This window comes from Mixophyes fleayi, chromosome 2 (assembly GCF_038048845.1).
Source record: "Mixophyes fleayi isolate aMixFle1 chromosome 2, aMixFle1.hap1, whole genome shotgun sequence".
Classification (NCBI taxonomy): Eukaryota; Metazoa; Chordata; class Amphibia; order Anura; family Limnodynastidae; genus Mixophyes; species Mixophyes fleayi.
In genome coordinates this window covers 16,258,822-16,280,126 of record NC_134403.1, presented here as the reverse complement: position 1 = coordinate 16,280,126, position 21,305 = coordinate 16,258,822, and the positions used below count along the sequence as shown (strand labels likewise).

Here is a 21,305-nt window from a genome sequence, read left to right as displayed (position 1 = left end):
TGCCTTAACCTGCAGACACCTTTGTGACGCAGGGATTGGAAGGTAGGGAGGTCTATTTTAAGTGGAAATGAAACCCCATACCTGAGTCGTCTAACCAGGTCATATGCGCCGAGACTGTTCGAAACAATAAATACCGCTCCTGGCCTGTATTATTATATTATATATTTTGTTAGTAAATTGAGACTGTAATTGATTTTCCACCGCTGGGAAAAGCGGCGATAGAAAATCATTGTTATCACCGCATGTTAATAAATAGGAGTCTGTGAGTTTTGGTGCTTATATAGTGACTGGTATTGTGTAGTGTATGCAGGGTCTGGCTGGGCTGGGAGTCAGTGGGGGAACTGGCCCCAGGCTGTCCCATAGTGGGCTACCTTGGACTGGTTCACTGGTCCGCCGGCATTTTTTTCCGTTAAAATGTTCCTATTAAGCTGCTGAGCCGAGTCTGGTCCCCCAGGCTAAAGTTTGCCATCCAGCCCCTGAGGTTAAGTCAGGGGGGAGCCGAGGTCTGGGACGAGGAGCGGTGGTCTGAGATGAGGAGCCGTGGTCTGGGACGAGGACCCGTGGTCTGGGACGAGGAGCGGTGGTCTGGGATGAGGAGCGGTGGTCTGAGATGAGGAGCCGTGGTCTGAGATGAGGAGCCGTGGTCTGAGATGAGGAGCCGTGGTCTGGGAGGAGGACCCGTGGTCTGGGACCTTTTTACCCTGATTGACAGACATACTTTCTTTTGGGTTCTGCCTCTTCTGGGGTCCCAGGACAGTGATGCGCTGACACATAGCCCAGCTGGTGACAAGAAAGCGCAGAAGGTGTCTGGAAAATTGCAACTTTATTTTGCAGTGATGTGATTGCCTGGCCCTGCCAATAAATGCTTATTATTGAATGAATCCAGTGTATGAAAGGGACTTGATGCTGCACCGTAGCTATTTGAATGTTTGCATCCTCAGTTTTTATTTGAATGCAAAATAAACTAATAACACGGTGGCATTGGTGCTGTTGTTCGAATTGTGTCACCCATAGGAATAAAAATATTGGTGAATTCTCTTATGGAACTACAAGTACCAGCACGTCTGTCCAGCCCGTGGCTAGAGCATAATCATAATCTCAGTGCACCTTGAAATTATTATTGTTTTAAAAGTCACGTGGCGGACAAATAAGGAAGCAGCGCGGTCCACACTTTCTGTGGATAGTGAATTATTGTCGAAGTTGATGAAATGATCGCCGATTGGCTGTTATATTATGTTGCACATATCAATATTATTATACTTAATAGGGCGCCACATGAGGTCCGCAGCGCCGTACAGAGGGCAAACAACAAGACAGTACATGGTATAACAGTACAATACAATAAACTAATAACACTACAACTCTCAACACAGCTACTGGGGTGCAAGGGGCAGCACGGTGGCTCAGTGGTTAGCACTTCTGCCTCACAGCGCTGGGGTCATGAGTTCAATTCCCGACCATGGCCTTATCTGCGTGGAGTTTGTATGTTCTACTCGTGTTTGCGTGGGTTTCCTCTGGGTGCTCCGGTTTCCTCCCACACTCCAAAAACCTACTGGTTGGTTGATTGGCTGCTATTAAAATTGACCCTAGTGTGTCTCTGTGTGTGTGTGTGTGTATATTAGGGAATTTAGACTGTAAGCCCCAATGGGGCAGGGACTGATGTGAGTGAGTTCTCTGTACAGCGCTGCGAAATCAGTGGCGCTATATATATATAAGATTATATGTACTGTTAGTAAATAAGCCCCAATATAGGTTTCCCTAGCCCATTTTTTGCCAATAGCGGTCTGCCGAAATTTCAACAATGAAGGCGTGTGGAGCCGTTATGAATGCTCACATGTGGCGTTCAACTTGGTCAAATCAACCTTTATACCGGCAGTAACTGCAACAAAACCGCTGAAGGTGCAGCTCAAACACAATTTTATTTTGTGGCGAGTTTTATAAACAAGCCTAAAGCATTATATGTTTGTGTGTCTCACCACCCTGGCTAAGAACATCCTTCAATAGTGCCCCTCCGTCTCTGCTGGTGAGAGGCGCCCATTCATCTTCTCTAATAATGAGGACTAACGACATGTGTTCCGGGTCTTCCTTCTCGGAATGAACCACCTTTCTTATATCCTCTTTCAAAAACATTGTAGGCTCTTGAAACCCAATGCCCAAAGAGGGGTCATCAATAGGGGCTCTTTACGAACCACCATAATGATCTGACGAAGGACTATGATCTATGTGAAAGTCTGGCTTTGTTCTTCTGGTAAGGGCAGCGACACCCGATAGCCAGTACCTTGACGTGTGAATGAAAAGGTGAGACATGGAGAAGTAAGTGTTATTCCTGCGGTGACACAACACTGTGTATCTAAATATATCACCACATTCATCCTGAGAGCCCTAACCCAAGCCTGGACCTTCAAACTCTCTGTTGTCGCTCCTATTAACCAGTTCAAAGCCTTGAACCCCGTGAAGCGGACACAGATCTGCTCGCTCAGCCGGTGTGCATTGCACGCTGATATTTGTATACTGGATTAATCTGTGTATTCTGTAAAGTGAGCTTTGTTAAGCATGATTACGGAACACCTCTAGAATTCTGTGTATTTTCTACTTTCACTCTATATTTAGTGAATGATCGTTCTGTGTCACCAGTTAATTGCAGTGCATGAAATTCCCCTCCCTTAGGATGTAAGCTCGCTTGAGCATGGCTCTCTTCCCTCCTGTCTCCTCACCCGTTCTTCTGCTCCGTGTCTATTGCATCTGCCTGCCTGGAGTTTCTGAAGTATTGGTACTTTTGTTTATTGTTCTGTACTGTTATACCCTCTATAGTCTACTGTTTGTACTATGTGCGGCGCTGCGGAAACCTTGTGGCGCCTAACAAATAAATGATAAAAATAATAATGAAATTCTTGTGGACATATAAACAGTACGGATGAAGCATTAGTTACACCAACGTATACTAGAAGACGTCAGCGCATAGAGTGAACCGATTTTTCAATATAGCCACCTAGTTATGGATTAAAAAACAGCTTAAGGACTAGATTTACTAAACTGCGGGTTTGAAAAAGAGGAGATGTTGCCTATAGCAACCAATCAGATTCTAGTTATCATTTATTTAGTGCACTCTACAAAATGACATATAGAATCTGATTGGTTGCTATAGGCAACATCTCCACTTTTTCAAACCCACAGTTTAGTAAATATACCCCCTGAGACTGCAAGGGATAACTTGAAATGTTTTGAGAGTTTTTGGTATAGCTACTGCTCTATCTGTAACTGTAAGAAGGATGGTGAAATTAAAAATGGAACAAATTGAGGAGGGGAGCTGGTATGGGCATGTTAGAGATTTTTGCAAAGTTTATTAAGCTGTTATAAAAGGCAGAGTTCTACTGACCTGTGGTGTAGTGTTGCTCTGATCCTGCTTTCGACCAGATTTAGGGCTTTTTACCCATTAATAAATAGACCTCTTGGAATAATTTTGGGCATTCTACCAAAATAGATCCAATGGTTTGCTTTTAATTTACCAATGTTATAGCTAGGAAATCACATGGTCATTGTTTACAGTATGGACTATAAATGCTTTTGAAGATGAAAGGACTTCAGGAGATGCAAATGTTCCACTTGAATTTCTGCTTTTACACAAACCCTGGACATAATCCTGTTACATCACTTTTTAAAAAAAAGTTGGATCTTAACTAGCATTTCACTTTTACATTACAGCATGAAGTGAACTATGACTGAGAAAGTTATTTTAATTAGTTGATCTTCTTTCAATCCTGTAAAATCAAGAAATTGTGAATGCTAAAATGATTACTGTTGTAGAATCAATTACATGATAGACCTATATTTATATTGTTATAAACAGATTAGATCTGTATTTTATTTTTATGTTACTATTATTGTTTCTTCCAAATATTTACGTGTCCCATGAATAGTCCATTAACCAAAACCTCTTACTGATATTATTAGATAATGTATTACCATTGGTGGCGGGTGAATTTAGAATCATATTTTATCTTTTGTTTAATTTTCATTGCATATTGTTTTAAATTTAAAGGCAGCTTCACACATTTTTTTGTTCATGTCCCCAAACTGCTAAGAAAATGATTTGCAAATTATTTGGTAATTTTTCTGTTATCTTTTGGTAGAAAATAAAGACAAATGATATTTGTTTCTAACCTATTTACTTGTGAGCTGGAGAATTCAACTGATATATTAATTTGGAAAATTATGAGCTCTTCCCTATTCATTACAAAAGATCTTGCCAGGCAGTTTTTTTTATGTTGCTACAACAATATTGTGATCGGGGCATGTAAGGGGAGCGGCCATACTGCAATGGATGCTTCTGAAGCACTGGGGCGCCCCTACTCCCCTCTTCTAAAAATGCCCTTGAAATGCGCACGTACCAGAAGCACCTACCTCTGATGCGCAGTGCACCCACTCAGTACGGTGGGCGGGATCATCCCTCCCAACTTCTTGCACACAGATTAGAGTGGGCTGCCCTGCCAAAATCTGGGCAATTGTAAGTTAGGACATTATATTAACATTTGCTGTACAGCTGGTATAAGCTAGTGTTCTCTATTATCAGGCATTTCTGTAAACGTTTCTAAAAGTTGTTGACTGTCGTGTCCTTCACTGTGATTACTGACAGGAAGTCTGGTGTGCTTAAGAAAATATCTTTCCCCCTCCTACAAACTTTATCTAAAATATCTTCCAGACTCAAAAGCTCTTTATACACATTTATTTGTGAATGTTATAAGTAGCTCTTTTAAATAATCCAACTTGTGTTGTAGGCTAAGTGTCCCTTTAACCCTTGGTAGTGACCAAATGGTGATATATGTGCCTGTACGGTCATTCATCAACATTCATCATCATCAACATTTATTTATATAGCGCAAGCAAATTCTGTAGCGCTTTACAATTGGGAACAATCATTTATAAGACAATACTGGGTAATACATACAGACAGTGAGGTAAGAGGGCCCTGCTCACAAGCTTACAATCTATGGGACAATGTGAGTTTGATACACAAGGGTAAGTACTACATCATATTGCACACTGGACCAGCTAGAATGCAAAGGTAAAAGTATTGAGTGGGCTGTGTGATCAGTCACACAGTAATGTTGGTCAGAAAGTTGTTGTCTTGTGTTTGCTGTGTAAAGGGTGGTAATAGGGTAACCTAGGGAGACTAAAATGCTGGTTGAGGAATATTATACGCTTGCCTGCAGAGGTGGGGTTTCAGAGAACGCTTGAAGGTTTGAAGACTAGAGGAAAGTCTTACTGTGCGAGGAAGGGAATTCCACAAAGTGGGTGCAGCCTGAAAAAATCCTGTAACCGAGAATGGGAGGATGTGATGAGAGTGGAAGAGAGATGCAGATCTTGTGCAGAACGGAGGTGTCGAGTAGGGAAATATTTTGAGACAAGTGAGGAAATGTATGTCGGTGCAATTTTGTTGACGGCCCTGTTTGTTAGTAGAAGAATTTTATATTGGATTCGTTGAAATACAGGCAGCCAATGTAGAGACTGACAGAGTGTCTCAGCAGAGGAAGAACGGTTAGTAAGGAAAATCAATCTAGCCACTGCATGCAAAATAGATTGTAGGGGTTCAAGTCTGATTTTGGGAAGACCAGTAAGGAGGGAATTGCAATAGTTGATGCGGGAGATGATAAGTGCATGAATTAAGATTTTTGCGTTGTCTTGTGTGAGATATGTGCGTATTCTGGAAATGTTCTTTAGATGTATGTAACATGATTTAGAGATAGTGTCGATGTGGGGAATAAATGATACTTGTGAGTCAAGGATTACACCTAAGCAGCGAGCTTGCGGGGTGTTATTCCATCATATGCTTTTACTGTCAGGAAAATATCACTTGTATGCAGGTTTGTATTCGAAATAACCGAACGGTATAATGTAAGGTGCTTCTATCAATAATTAAAATGGTGGTTTTTTTTGTTATTGAGTTTTGATTACTTATCTTGTAATTGTGCAGTTTATGAAGTCCTATGAACTGAATTTGATAACATAATGAGGTATAATTTGAATATAATTAAGTTGGCGTAAAATGGCTGATTACTGTGATTAACTGATTGCTATAATTGTTGTAATCTAGTCAGAAGGATGTTTATTGCATTCTTCCTGAATGACAGCATTGGTTAACCTCTTACCTGCAGGGGATAAGCTAGGTACACATGTGTATTAATAGCAGTACACGTACCAGCCGGGTCATACTACTGCGCGCTATAACCATTAGCCACCTGGCCGGTATAATTATTTATTGTACATTATATGTAAATGATATGACACGATCATTATTGATACAGACAATACTTCATGTGGACTCTGTAAATGACCTCTAGTAGATTGAGACGGACACAAAGACTGAGATACAATCTGCCACCTACAATTCAGGACAGGATGACCATTGTGTTCAGGCACCTGCCTTTGGTGCATCCAGGATTTGGGGCGTTGAGCAAGAATTGCTGCAATCATACTTGCCAACTCTCCCGGAATGTCTGGGAGACTCACGAAATTCGGGTAGATCTCTGGGAGACTCCCGGGAAAGCAGGCAAATATCCCGCAAACGGCCTCTTACCGTCAAAATGACGCGATTTGCGGTGAATCGCGTCATTTTGGCCCCAACCCCGCAACAAAAATGGCAACCACCCCCCCCTGCCTGGGATCTCCCAGGAAAGACCTCTTAAAAAGTTGGCAAGTATGGCTGCAATTCATTGTATATCCCAGGAGGGATGGTCCAGGTTAAGTGCGGGCGCCGGGGGTTTTGACAAGTCGATTTGCATCATCACAGCCCTCGATCAAAGTTCCCCCCCATCATAATGTCAAAATGTGACCTTATATAATAGAACAAAACAAAAGTTAGATTTTAATATCTGTGCCTAGGACCACATTTTTGCAGTTACCTGTGCCCCAGTTTTTCATAAATGTCTCCTATTACTTTTAAAATAAGAATTGATTTAGCATTATGTTTCGATAAAGGGTTTTCAACCGTCAGAGCACTTACATTTATTGTCTTTTACATCCCACACGCAATTTTTATTATATACATTATTTTACCATTTTAAATCGTGTGTTTTTAGCCATATTTATATATCATATTTCTATATCATCCGATGGAGTCTTTTATTTTCTCAGAGATATGACAGAAAGTGGTCTATTTACTCTTCATGTAGTCTCCCAGTTCTCCTGCATTAACCCCTTCATAAACTAAGTGAAGTCCTGCGATAGCCAAGGCTGTTTTCTCCGGAATTTTGGGGCTATCACAGTTCAATAGATCCCCAAAGTTTCTTTCCTTATACAGCTGTATCCAGTCTAGAGTGCACGACGGAGCTGTGCTGTATCCCAGGGAAATGGAAACAACCCTGCACGATGATATACGTGCTTGACTGAAGAGCACAGAAGGATGATGTCATGCCCGTAGTAAAAGCTGCAGGAAGGCTCGTACCATTAAAGTCATCTGAAAGTGGGAAAACCTCTTTTAAACGCCAGAGCTGGTGTTTGGTGGCAGGAGAATGGGAAACATCGCAGTGTTGCGTTATAGGAAGGCGGGCAGTACGACAAGGTGGCCGGACACCCTGCCATACTGACACTTCTCTCCACTGCTCAGTCTCACTCACCACTTGGTGATCGGTTCTCACAATCCAATTTGTCTCCAGTGCAGAAGCCACAGTGGCTGAGCTATTGACATGGGCCTCAGTGCATTTTGGTCTCCAGAAAAATGGCTGCCACTTGTGAGTGCATTTTGGTCTCCAGAAAAATGGCTGCCACTTGTGTAACAACGTCAGTGATAGAGGACACACATGTATAAATAAAATAGTTAATTCACCTGAGACAGATGTTGTGGCAAAACTTTATTTTGTGGCTCCCAGCCATTCTGGTGCATGTACCATACTTACATACCACCGCTGGGTAATATTAATATGCTGTTTTATTTTCTCGCAGAGCGCTCTCCAAGACTTCCACGTCCCTGGCCTTGAACCAGACCCAGCACTGCAAGCAGCTGGACGGGCTGGTCTCCTCGCAGATGCAGCTGTGTCGCAGCAACTTGGAACTGATGCAGACCATCATTCAGGCGGCGAAGGAGGTGAAGAAAACCTGCATTAAAGCCTTCTCCGATATGAGGTGGAATTGCACCTCCATAGAGTTGGCACCGAACTTCCATCAGGATTTGGAAAGAGGTAAATGCCCAGCGATGAAATAATAATCCCGCTCTTCTTCTCAAATCTCTTAACACTATAATGCACTTAAGGTTCTTCCAACTGTTTTGTTTTCCCAAAAGATACAGTAACACCACTAATTCAGCGGTGTTCCCGCGCACCCTGCCAAATGCAGCTCACAGCACCAGTTTTGGGTATTAGTTGGCTTTGGGCTCAGGTTTCTGCGGTGTTACATTAAACTGTTAAAAAAAAAAAAAAAGGCTGTGGAACTTTCAATATTAAAGGGGATTTATTGCCAGAACTTGGCTTAATCGTGTTTACGCTTCAGACACATTCTCCTGGAGTGCGGGTTAGACCTGTTTATATTGTAATTGCAAATGCAAATGTTTTTGTTATCTTGTTATTGGGGTAAATGTTAGATGTCCCTTCCTATCTCAAGTACAGATTTGGTTGGCTGGCTTGGACATTTTTAAGTGTTGTCTATCATCATCATCACCATTTATTTATATAGCGCCACTAATTCCGCAGCGCTGTACAGAGAACTCACTCACACCAGTCCCTGCCCCATTGGAGCTTACAGTCTAAATTCCCTAACATACACACACAGACAGACACAGACACACATAGACAGACTAGGGTCAATTTGTTAGCAGCCAATTAACCTACCAGTATGTTTTTGGAGTGTGGGAGGAAACCGGAGCACCTGGAGGAAACCCACACAAACACGGGGAGAACATACAAACTCCTCACAGATAAGGCCATGGTCGGTAATTGAACTCATGACTCCAGTGCTGTAAGGCAGAAGTGCTAACCACTGAGCCACCGTGCTGCCCAATCTATCGAGTCGTTAGTAATGTAAAATAAAATCAGCCACTCATCCGAATGGTGCATAATTGGTAGTGGATGGAGTATCATTTGGGAACTTGCATTTAAGCTCAAGCAAATGATGTCCAGTTAATTTGGAGTCTGGGTTATCATTCTTTGGTTGCCAGGTCGTTGGGGTTCCGTTTTACCGGAGTAGGTATTAGCTACTGGGGTTATGAATTTGGATTAGGGATTGTGAACCCCTGCTTGGGAATAGGGTTCAGTATTAGGACAAGGGAGAGGGGCCTGTGTATGATATACATAATGGGTGGGGGTTGATGTGTGATTGGTTATTGTATACTGTGGGGGAGGGGCTATATGATATGATATACACTGGGAGGGGATGTGTTTTACCTTATATATACTGCAAAGAGAGATTTGTATATTATATATAAGGGGGCTGTGAGATTTGGGGGGCTGTGTGAATTTATAAATAGTCTGGGTGTAGGTGCTGTGCAATATATGTACTGTGAGGCATAGGCAAAATGAGGGGGGGGGGGGGGGGGGGGTTAACTAGTGCCTGGAAACCCCCCTTCAAGCCTGGGGCACTGTATAATTGAGGTGGCTGGACCCTGCCCCCGCTTCACACAGCTCTGCTTGAAAAGGGAGAGCTGCGTGCACCTAACAGTAGTGCAAGCAGCATTGGCCATGTATATTATGGGGATAGGAAGAGTTGGAGAGCAGCCAAGCGCTGTCTAAAATTATAGCCGCGCCCCCATGCATGCTGGTCACGCCCACTGCCGGCGTGGTGTGGAAACCCCCCTCTACAAATCTTGCGTTTGCCCCTGGTGAGGGTAGTATAATTTGATATATACTCAGCTGTATGTGGTATATAGTGTTTCCCCTTTATACCACTCTCCTATATAATGTCACCTTCATTATATATTACAATGTATTTGTGTTGGTGCTATGCTGCATAGTGCTTCCAACTTGACATCCGAGGGAGTTTTCTTGGGATGCTGAAACAGAAGGTGACTCATATAATGTCCTCTAGTAGTCCCTGGGCAGAGATCTACAAAGCACCTTTGGAGAGTCCCTATTTCTGATTTCTGAACCCCCCCTTTTGATGTTAGTGTGTGAGTGTTCCTGCTGGAGAAACCAAATTTTAGGTTCTTGTATTTACTGTGTTATGGTTTTAACAAGAATATTATTATACATGGCTTTCTTGTTGATCTGTTAAATTAATAATAAATGTGACATTAAAAACATGACAAGTTCTTCATTCCAAATACATTGTAATACACAGAAAGGTCCGGACCCGGGATCCTCACTCTGCACTTCTGGGCATAAGCGTGGCCAGCACCAGGGCCTGGCAGGCAAATTATAGCCCAAGGTAGCCCACTGTGGGACTGGCCCGAGGGGTAGAGAGAGATGGAGAGAGAGAAAACGAGAGGGAAAGAGAGAGAGAAGGAGAGAGAGATAGAGAAGGAGAGAGAGAGAGAGAGAGAGAGAAGGAAAGAGAAAGAGACAGATGGAGAGAGAGAGAAAACGAGAGGGAAAGAGAGAGAGAAGGAGAGAGAGAGAGAGAGATAGAGAAGGAGAGAGAGAGAGAGAGAGAGAGAAGGAGAGAGGGACAGAGAGAAGGATAGAAAGAGAAAGACAGAAGCAGATGGAGAGAGAGAAAAAGAGAGGGAAGAAGAGAGAGAGACAGAGGAAAAGAGAGAGGGATAGATACAGAGAGAGACGGAGAGAGAGAAAACGAGATGGAAAGAGAGAGATGAAGAGAGAGAAAATTAGAAGGAAAGAGAGAGAGAGAGAGAAGGAGAGAGACAGAGAAAAAAAGAGAGAGACAGAAAGAGATGGAGAGAGAGAGACAGAGAAAAAGAGATAGAGAGAGTGAGATGGAGAGAGAGAGACAGAGAAAAGGAGAGAGAGAGTGAGATGGAGAGAGAGAGACAGAGAAAAAGAGATAGACAGAGAGAGATGAAGAGAGAGAGACAGAGAAGAGGAGAGAGAGACAGAGAGAGATGGAGAGAGAGAGACAGAGAGAGATGGAGAGAGAGAGACAGAGAAAAAGAGAGAGATAGAGAGAGTGAGATGGAGAGAGAGAAAACGAGAGAGAAAGAGAGAGTGATAAACCTTTAGCCAAACTTTACTAATAAAATATCGCCATGACAGCTAAGAGATTTTCTATTGCTGAGCTAAGCACAGAGACATAAAAGTGAGAGAAATAGAAATATGAGAGACAGAGATATAAGTGAGAGACATGCAGGAGAGGGAATAAAAGATTGAAGCAGACTGACAGAGAGAGACAGAGAGAGACAGAGAGAAAGTCATCGAGACAGCGGCAGAAAAAGAATAGAGAAAGAGAAAACAGAGAGAAATATAAAGTAAAGAGACACAGATAGAAGAGAGACGTGCAGACATTCAAGATAATTAGTAACTGGAAGTATAAATCCAAGAGAACGAAACCCCTCTCTGCAAAATGTAAATGTTAGAATGTATTTTGTGTCATACTTCATGTCCTCTAACCACCTGCACTGGACATATGTTTCCTGACTACAGCCAGCAGTCTGCACCCAGTCTGCATCCAACCAGACAGATCTCAGACCACTGCTCCCACGTCTCCAGGTACATTAAATATTTCGGATTTGCTGCAACCATAGGAATGAAACGTGGGGACTCAGAGAGGGACGGACGTATTTGCAGCAGGTCACGGGCTGTGGTACTGGACACACACAGAGCTGCGGTCTCTTGTGCTGTGACAACAAGAGGGTGCAGATGGTAAAGAGGTTGAATATTTGTGAGGTGGAGAGTGAAGAGGGACAGTGGGTGGTGAAGGAAGGGAAGGGGGGCGGTGAAAGGTCAAATCAGAAGGAAGATAAACTGCAGTATAGGTGGAATTCGATCATCTCACAATTGTTTTTAGGTGCTGTCAGGGCCCTCTTAACAACATTTTGGGCCCCCGGGCAAAGCAGTGCACCGGGGCCCCTATATATATATATATATATATATATATATAAAAAAAAAAGTGATTATATATATGGGCCCTGCAGCCCAGGGGGCCCGTCAGAGGCAGCACAAAAAAAAAAAAACCTGAAAAAAAAAAAAAGAAGAAAATACTTACCTTGTGGTCAGCTGGCGATCCGGCTCCCTCCCTGGTCTCCTCCTCCTCCGTGATGCGCTCCGCAATGGATGTCAGGCGGATCCGCCACTGACTGTACATTGAATACGTGCATACGCCCAGTCCCCTCTATTATGCCCATGAAATCCTCGGCTGTAGTAAGGGTCCTTTGCACTCTAAAAATGAATTGGAGGACCTGATGTATGGTTCGTTTCTGGGCATGGGCACAGTGATTTTATGCAAAATGCGGCTCGTATCGGCATTTATGTGCCTTAATGAATCAGGCCCAATGTGTTTAATCGCACGGAGATATAACCTACTGAAATTTAAAGTTGTAACAGTGACTGGCAGATCTCAAGCTAGATGCAGTGGAGAACATTTTCTTACTCATACTACATTAATCATATTTAAGTTTGTAAAAGATGTTCTAGTTAAAGGGAAATTGCAAAGAAATATTCCTCATTAAATATCATTTATATTACCAATAACTTATGTTCCAAGGATGACAGATACATCTCAAAGATTGTACAGTGTGAGCCGAATTCACGAATCGCAACAATTATCCTATTCCAAAAGATCTTTCTTTGGCAGAATCTTTGCACATGTTCCTCTCCATCGAACACACATATATTTACCACCAGTTTTACTGTCACAATCTTAGAAATGAACGTTTAACGGACGATCTCTGGGAAAAACGTAGGATTTCTAGCGGGGGTTTCTAAATGATTGATTTCCTGAACAAAGTAAAAATAAACTCTCTGCCACAAGCTGACAACAGACACTTTTTTTGTAGTCAGATTGTAGTCGAGTCCCAAAGTGTTGCTTATTCTCCTAGTGTAAAAGGCCTATTGCAACTTCATCATAGAGGCTGCTCCATGGAACCGTTTTTCGCCCGGCTCCTTGGTTAGTTTCTGAAAATCGGGACTGTGGGACATAGACCAGCTGTGCTTGTTATGGAGGGGGATGGCAAATATTAGCAGTCCCCCCTGTCCTTGTCTCTCCGTGTCTCTGTGCTTGCATTCTCCTTTACTCAGAAGGGGTTAAAGACCAGTGAGTGTCAGGGCCAAATGGATTTGGCATGTGAGAGTGGTATGAAGAGCAGCGGGACATGTGGTGCAGGTAGACTGGACTCGGGTAGAAGTGTCAGAAGAAAAGCCAAGAGTAGAGCAATTGGATAGCGACCAAATGACCCTCTCAGCGTGGGGCATTGCTGAGCGGTGGCACATGGTCAGAACATGCCAAGGATTCCTTCCAACCATCCTGCTGTTTACAAGCTGGATATATGAGCAGAGTCGTGTAGATGCTCATTTAGTATATTACAGGATTAACTGTGTAACTGGCTTCCATTCCCCCAACCACAAACTCAGACTACCCTGACATAATACAGCATCCAACTACGTCTAGATGCCGGGTTCTCAACTTGGGGAATGTGTACCCCAAGACATAACTAGGGGAGATTCAAGAGGTTCTACAGTCTGTTGATTTTGACTCAACATAATAATACATTTAGTAGTAAAGAATATAATATATAGATGCAAATCTAATCAGAAGCAAACATCCCAACGTTTGTCTTTCCGGCATTGGGATGGGGGCATGGTCACATTGTGAAGCGGGCCACACACCCAGAGAATGCCCTGTACTCCGTTCCCCTCACCTCCAAACACCATTTGCGGCACCAGTTCACCACTACTCTGCCATACCCCCCAAATATCTCACCCGTAAGACAACGCTGTCCTAAAACAGATGGTGGGATAGAGCCCTTAAATTGGGTCCGTTGGGAAGCATGCAAAGGGGGTATTTTTAAAATGTTGAAATGAATAAGGAGTGTATTGGTATAAGGGAGGTACTATGAGTACATGTAGACACATTACAGGGGATTTACTATACACAATCACACTTTAGGGGGGTAAACATTGACCTTCACACAGACTTCACATTACCAAAAACAAAACCGTTAAGAAGTCCCAGGCTAGAGGCGTTGTAAAAATATATATATATATTATTGCAATGCTCTGCAAAGCCAGAAGAGCATCTCCATACTTAGCAGAGAACACACTCAATCTTTAATTAATTAGCAGAGAACACACTCAATCTTTAATTAATTAGCAGGGAACACACTAACTCTTTAATTAATTAGCAGAGAACACACTCACTCTTTAATTAATTAGCAGAGAACACACTCAATCTTTAATTAATTAGCAGAGAACACACTCACTCTTTAATTAATTAGCAGAGAACACACTCACTCTTTAATTAATTAGCAGAGAACACACTCACTCTTTAATTAATTAGCAGAGAACACACTCACTCTTTAATTAATTAGCAGAGAACACACTCACTCTTTAATTAATTAGCAGAGAACACACTCACTCTTTAATTAATTAGCAGAGAACACACTCACTCTTTAATTAATTAGCAGAGAACACACTCACTCTTTAATTAATTAGCAGAGAACACACTCAATCTTTAATTAATTAGCAGAGAACACACTCACTCTTTAATTAATTAGCAGAGAACACACTCACTCTTTAATTAATTAGCAGAGAACACACTCACTCTTTAATTAATTAGCAGAGAACACACTCACTCTTTAATTAATTAGCAGAGAACACACTCACTCTTTAATTAATTAGCAGAGAACACACTCAATCTTTAATTAATTAGCAGAGAACACACTCAATATTTAATTAATTAGCAGAGAACACACTCAATCTTTAATTAATTAGCAGAGAACACACTCAATCTTTAATTAATTAGCAGAGAACACACTCACTCTTTAATTAATTAGCAGAGAACACACTCAATCTTTAATTAATTAGCAGAGAACACACTCAATCTTTAATTAATTAGCAGAGAACACACTCAATCTTTAATTAATTAGCAGAGAACACACTCAATCTTTAATTAATTAGCAGAGAACACACTCAATCTTTGATTAATGCAGGATTTTTTTTTTTAAAGATGGCACTATAATGATTATCTCTAATAATGTGGGCACTATAATTAATCTCTATAATAATGAGGCACTACTTTGACATTTATTTATTGATGGTATACACTACCACCCAGGTACATGCTAGCGCTGTTAGTTCTGCAAGTGCCAGCAGGCAGTAACAGTCATAGGCTGTGAGTGCATGCTGACAGTTGTAGTGCCACAAGTGCTTAAACTATATTGTCACACTTTCCCCTAGTACCCACCAACCAGGGGCACCAGGATGGGGCAGTATTATAGTACTGATGGTTGGGCCAGTGATCTCTTAGACGGAGGGGGCGATCATTTTTTCAGGTCAGGCTTTAATAAAATGGAAGGGATGGGTTTTAGCCTTGTGGCTAAGTGGTTAGCACTTCTGCCTCACAGCACTGGGATAATGAGTTCAATTCCCGACCATGGCCTTATCTGTGTGGAGTTTGTATGTTCTCCCCGTGTTTGCGTGGGTTTCCTCCAGGTGCTCTGGTTTCCTCCCACACTCCAAAAACATACTGGTAGGTTAATTGGCTGCTATCAAAATTGACCCTAGTCTCTCTGTCTGTCTGTGTGTCTGTTAGGGAATTTAGACTGTAAGCTCCAATGGGGCAGGGACTGATGTGAGTGAGTTCTCTGTACAGCGCTATGGAATTAGTGGCGCTATATAAATAAATGGTGATGATGATGATGTGCTTTGAGGTGAGGTTTGCCGTTAGTAAATTGCTCAGTTTACAAACTGCACATCAAGGCACCTCAAAACACTTTTGAACAAACCGCAGGTTAGTAAATCTCTGCACATAACATGTAATATATATATATATATATATATGGGTTTGCTTTTTACTATTTCCGACTAAAAGAAGCAAATTCCTTTAGCCTATTAAAGGGAATCAGTTCCCCTAAAGTTTACTTTCCAGACTTGCTTCCTTTACCTGTAACATTTAGGTTGATGTATGGAATTATTCGTTATAATTGGGCTTGTGGCATTCACATATAATTACTTCATAATAAGTAGGTAAGACCCATGAAACGAAGGCTCTCTCTGCTGCGTACATTCATCAGCCCGGAGGAAATTATAGAAACCTTTCCTTAGAAACAAGCTCTACATCTTCCACACGTCTAAGTGTACCGTTGGCCGTCAGAAGATCATGGATCTGGGAGATCCAACGAGGGGGGAATGGACTTTGTTTGGTGTTAGGAAGCCGCTCTTCATTAGTATTAACGACTCAGTCTAATGACTGCAAGAACTGTGTTATTCTTTTTCATTAGGCAGTTTACAGAAGCTAAAAATCACCAGAACATGGCACCTCTCCTATGCCGTGAGCGCAAATAGTTATCAGCTCGATTTCGAATGTCAATAGTTAGGTATGACTTCTGAAGGCAGAGGATGAAACTGACCAATAAAATAACATAACTCATGTTTTTTGCACTTTCTGATTTGAGCGTGAGTTAAGGGGTTTCATGAAGGAAGTGGTTTGGGTGCGACATGCCGGTGGAAACATTCTATTTTTGTATCGCTCGTAGAAAGTCCCAGGTTTTATGGGTTTTCTTTAAGATAGTTTAATAGTGACCAGGGGCTAGATTTACTAAGCTGCGGGTTTGAAAATGTGGGGATGTTGCCTATAGCAACCAATCAGATTCTAGCTGTCATTTATTTAGTACTTTCTACAAAATGACAGCTAAAATCTGATTGGTTGCTATTGGCAACATCCTCACTTTTTCAAACCCCGCAGCTTAGTAAATCTAGCCCCAAGTGTGATTGTCAATTTTCTTATCTGTTTACTGAATATGATTATCTGTTCTTGCTGTGTGCGTGTTTTATATTTTTACTACCAGACCTAATCAAGCCATTGTCCAGTATACAGCCCTATAATGTCATAATATAACAGTTTTGTAGTGCCACCATGAAGCCCCAATGTTAACTAGAGCTCTAAACAGCTCTAGACTCTATAAGGTAGATTCATCAATTTAAAAATAAAAAGTGGAGGTGTTGCCCATAGCAACCAATCAGATTCTAACTTTTATCTTGTACATTCTACAAATCGATTGCTAGAATCTGATTGGTTGCTATGGGCAACACCTCCACTTTTTCTTTAAGAAAGTTTGATAAATCTGCCACTGAAACCTTTTAAGGGTTATTATTTTGGTAATCCAGTTACGTTAAAAGAAATGTATGAACAGTGTATGGTTGCTGGAGCCATGTGAACATTTAAATCACTGCCTACAGGTTGTTATAACTCTGCGAACATTCTAATGTTTCGATTGGCTACTTGGGTGGTTCTAGCCCCACCCACTTTGAAGTTGCTTAGTCGTTACTGAGAAAAATAAATGAGTACAAGTATTGATGGTCCAGTGAAACTTAACAGGACAATGTGGGCAAATGTTTTCTTCTAAATAAAAGCATGCCACGTTACATTTAGCTTAATATTGAAAGCTTGCGTGTTTTTGTAGTTTATTTGTAAAAATAAAGATTAATTGTGTGTGCAGCTAAATTTTTTTTATTCTGAATATCAAGTTTCCCAGCCTTGATCAATGGAACCGATGACTGAACAGAACGACTTTGTATTTTGCAGGGACGAGAGAGTCCGCCTATGTGTATGCTCTGTCGGCAGCTACTATCAGCCACACTATTGCAAGGGCCTGTACCACCGGGGACCTCCCAGGCTGTTCGTGTGGCCCTATACCTGGGGAGACCCTGGGTCCAGGTTATCGGTGGGGAGGATGTGCCGACAACCTCAACTATGGTGTCCTCATGGGTTCCAAGTTCTCAGATGCCCCAATGAAGATGAAGAAGGCAGGATCTCAAGCGAATAAACTAATGCACCTACACAACAGTGAGGTGGGGAGACAGGTGAGTGGTCCATGGGTACCTTGTGTGTTCTATAGTTTTATAGTGTGTGAGGCTCGGTGTAAGTGACAGACATTGGCCACTGTTCTGTTGCTACGTTTATTAATCTTAAATGTTTGGCAAGTGCAGAACTAGCCCCAAAGTCATAGGGTCATGGGTCACAAGGGGTATAATTATTTCTGCAAAACAGGTGCCTGAAGCAGAACTGTGTCTGCATAGACCTTCTTCAAACAGTGCGCTTGGTGCTCACTTTGAGAATGGAAGCTGAAAATATATTTATTTTATGATCATTTTCTGATCATTTGGGGCCACCAAAATCACGACCTTGATCCAACCAAACCCCATCCAGACTCGCATAACCACGTCAACATTCCAAAGTAAGCTACAACCACTTTCTGAAAGGCCATGTCCTTTTTGAGGTCAGAGAATTGGGACTCAAGGTCATGACCCTTTTGAAAGTTTTGAGTTCCAACTCATAACTGGGACAGTTGAGACTTACACTGGTACTTTTTCATTATAATGTCCCGCAAAGCTGCATAATAACCCTCTTCCTTGAAAAGGCCAGAGAGAGGTTATTCAGATGCTGTGGAACTACTGTTCCCAGCATGCCCATGCTTTGCCGGCTAAAGGCTCTACAGATATTCTCACATACTGGTCCCAACATGCTCTACCAGGTAAATGCTCTATTTGCTTTCATTATTTTTCAGTCGCAAATGGGCTTCACTTTATTAGACTTGTTACAACGCTATACAATTTTTTTTTAAATATAAATTAGGGATCATACTTCCTCATCCCAAATCCACCTGGGAAAGGATTTATATTACATTTTTTTTATCATGAAAGTAGAAATTCAGTTCTAGATGGAATTCCATGAGTTAAACAAAAATATTACTTACCACCCCATCCAGCAGGTCCACCAAAGTCTGCAGCGGGGTGATGATGCCCTGCTCGCTACGCCAAATGGGCTGTTCCATACAGGCGCTGTTGTCAGCAACGCGCTGCTGGCAGGAATAAGCAGAGTCAGCAATTGGGGAACCCACCGGATGGGATGGGATGTTAGACCCCCTGGTAGTAATACACTGGATCAATGATTAACGTTGATGTATGTAGCACTAAATGTCTCTTTAATCACAATAAATTTTGAAGTCTGAAGCTTTATTCTTGGCCTGGTCCATGGTTTATAGTAACTTAATTTCAGCAAAAAAATATATCTCTGGATGTCTTATCATTTCATGACCGTAATAACACTTCTTCTATCTCTTATTAAGGTGCTAAAAGCCTCCCTGGAGGTGAAATGTAAGTGTCATGGAGTATCAGGGTCCTGCTCCATTAAGACATGCTGGAAAGGTCTGCAGGACCTTAGAGAAATCGCCTTGGACCTTAAAACCCGGTACCTATCAGCAACAAAGGTGGTTCACCGGCCCATGGGAACACGGAAACATCTGGTGCCAAAAGACCTTGACATTCGGCCTGTGCAAGAAACAGAACTTATATACCTGCAAGGCTCGCCGGATTATTGCTTGAAGAATGAAAAATTGGGATCACATGGAACACAAGACAGGTAAGAAACAACACGCAGATTTCTGTAACACACAATGGGGTAAATTTATTAAGCTGCGAGTTTCCGATGGGTTTGCAAAGTGGAGATGTTGCCTATAGCAACCAATCAGATTCAATCAGCTAGAATCTGATTGGTTGCTATAGGCAACATCTCTACTCGTCAAACATGCCAAAAACTTGCAGCTTGATACATTTTCCCCAGTGTCTGTCCTTACAGTGGACCAGACACTTCCACATAAGACCACACTATCGTTTTTAAAATCGTATATAATTATTTGTCCATTTAATTGTGTGCTAGGGACAGAAACCAACTTTTAAAATCACTTTTTTATTCATACATCCAAACAGTCTAGATTTTAACATTTTTGTGGACCTCAGAAGGGTCTTTGTGGTAAAGTGGGGGGTGGTTTGTCGGATTAGGGGGGGTTTTAGGTGATTGGGGTTAGGCTTATTTTGTCCCGACTTTGCCTGGATAAATGTAGGGACATATGCCACCAGTCTCCTAAACAAAGTGGAGACGGGTGGGGTATGTTATACTGTTGCTGGTAATTCATCATCATCAGTTATTTATATAGCGCCACTAATTCCGCAGAGCTGTACAGAGAACTCATTCACATCAGTCCCTGCCCCATTGGAGCTTACAGTCTAAATTCCCTAACTTACAAACAGAGACTAAGATCAATTTTGATAGCAGCCAATTAACCTACCAGTATGTTTTTGGAGTATGGGAGGAAACCGGAGCACCCGGAGAAAACCCATGCAAACACGGGGAGAACATACAAACTGCACACAGATAAGGCCATGTTCGGGAATCAAACTCATGACCCCAGTGCTGTGAGGCAGAAGTGCTAACCACTAGGCCACTGTGCTTACCGATTGTTGATAATTCCGACAATCGGTATAGCGAGAAATTAATGGCGATTCAAATAATCCCAAAATAGAGTAAATGCAGACTTACTATAAATAACACAGACCACATGAGCGACACGCTTGCCCCACGGTTCCTATACATTCTGAGGGCAGCAAATGCCGACAGTTGGAATTGACGCCACTTACAATGAGGACAGTGAGATTTGGTGATTTAAAGCGGCAATGCCAGGAGCGTAACCGTAACCCTAATCCTAACCCTAACACTAATCTTAACCCTAATTCAAAGATTACTTTAAGGTATATTTCCCTGGGACTCCACCAAAATATAAATAATGTGACAGTCTTATATTATAATAGTATTTGAAGATTTTACATTAAAAAACACATAAACATGTAATTTCTCTGGCCAGAGTATAATTTACCATATGATACAAATTGATTATGCAAGAAACCATATAATATTCAGTACTGTCCGCAACAGGCATATACGGGGAGAAGTTTCTTCTCAAAACAATGTCTTGTGTGCTCCGTTGTGCCTTGATATCAATCCTATAATATGAGTGGTTAAAAAAATCACAACCAGTTCAAAGGATTAAATTTCAATCTTGCCCCCATGGTGCACATCCAAATTTGATCTCATAGAGCAAGGTTTTGGTATATATCATCGGTGCTCGACGTCCGATATAAAGAGAAAGAGCTCCGTCCTGGAGCGGCCGGTGTGCAAAAATTCAATGTGCGCATGCGCAGCGTCTCTAGATGTCCTCCGGAGGGGAAACGTATACCTGTCTGTTTGTTCCTCTTTGGGGGGGAGTAAATGTAGGTTCCAACAGAGTGGTATAAACAGCATCCGATCTTTCCAGAAAGCAGAAAAATAATAGTCAGTTTGAATGTGTAGCAAACCAACGCGTTTCACCTCATATCACCTTTGTCGGAATTATCAGCATCGGTATAATGACTACCACCTGTGGAGACAACCATCTT

At 41.9% G+C, this 21,305-nt stretch overlaps 1 protein-coding gene across 2 annotated transcripts in view; it reads left to right on the top strand.

The window, feature by feature from the left end:
* Positions 1–21,305, top strand: part of WNT11 (Wnt family member 11) — a 66,311-nt gene that overhangs the window by 27,332 nt on the left and 17,674 nt on the right. For both annotated transcript variants that reach the window (XR_012688559.1, XM_075198561.1), the window contains exons 3-5: positions 7,939–8,174; positions 17,620–17,897; positions 19,163–19,455. Coding sequence is in view for 1 of the 2 variants with exons in the window: in XM_075198561.1 (XP_075054662.1) it covers positions 7,939–8,174; positions 17,620–17,897; positions 19,163–19,455 (807 nt within the window). In the remaining variant the exon portion in view is untranslated. The remainder of the gene's footprint in view (positions 1–7,938; positions 8,175–17,619; positions 17,898–19,162; positions 19,456–21,305) is intronic.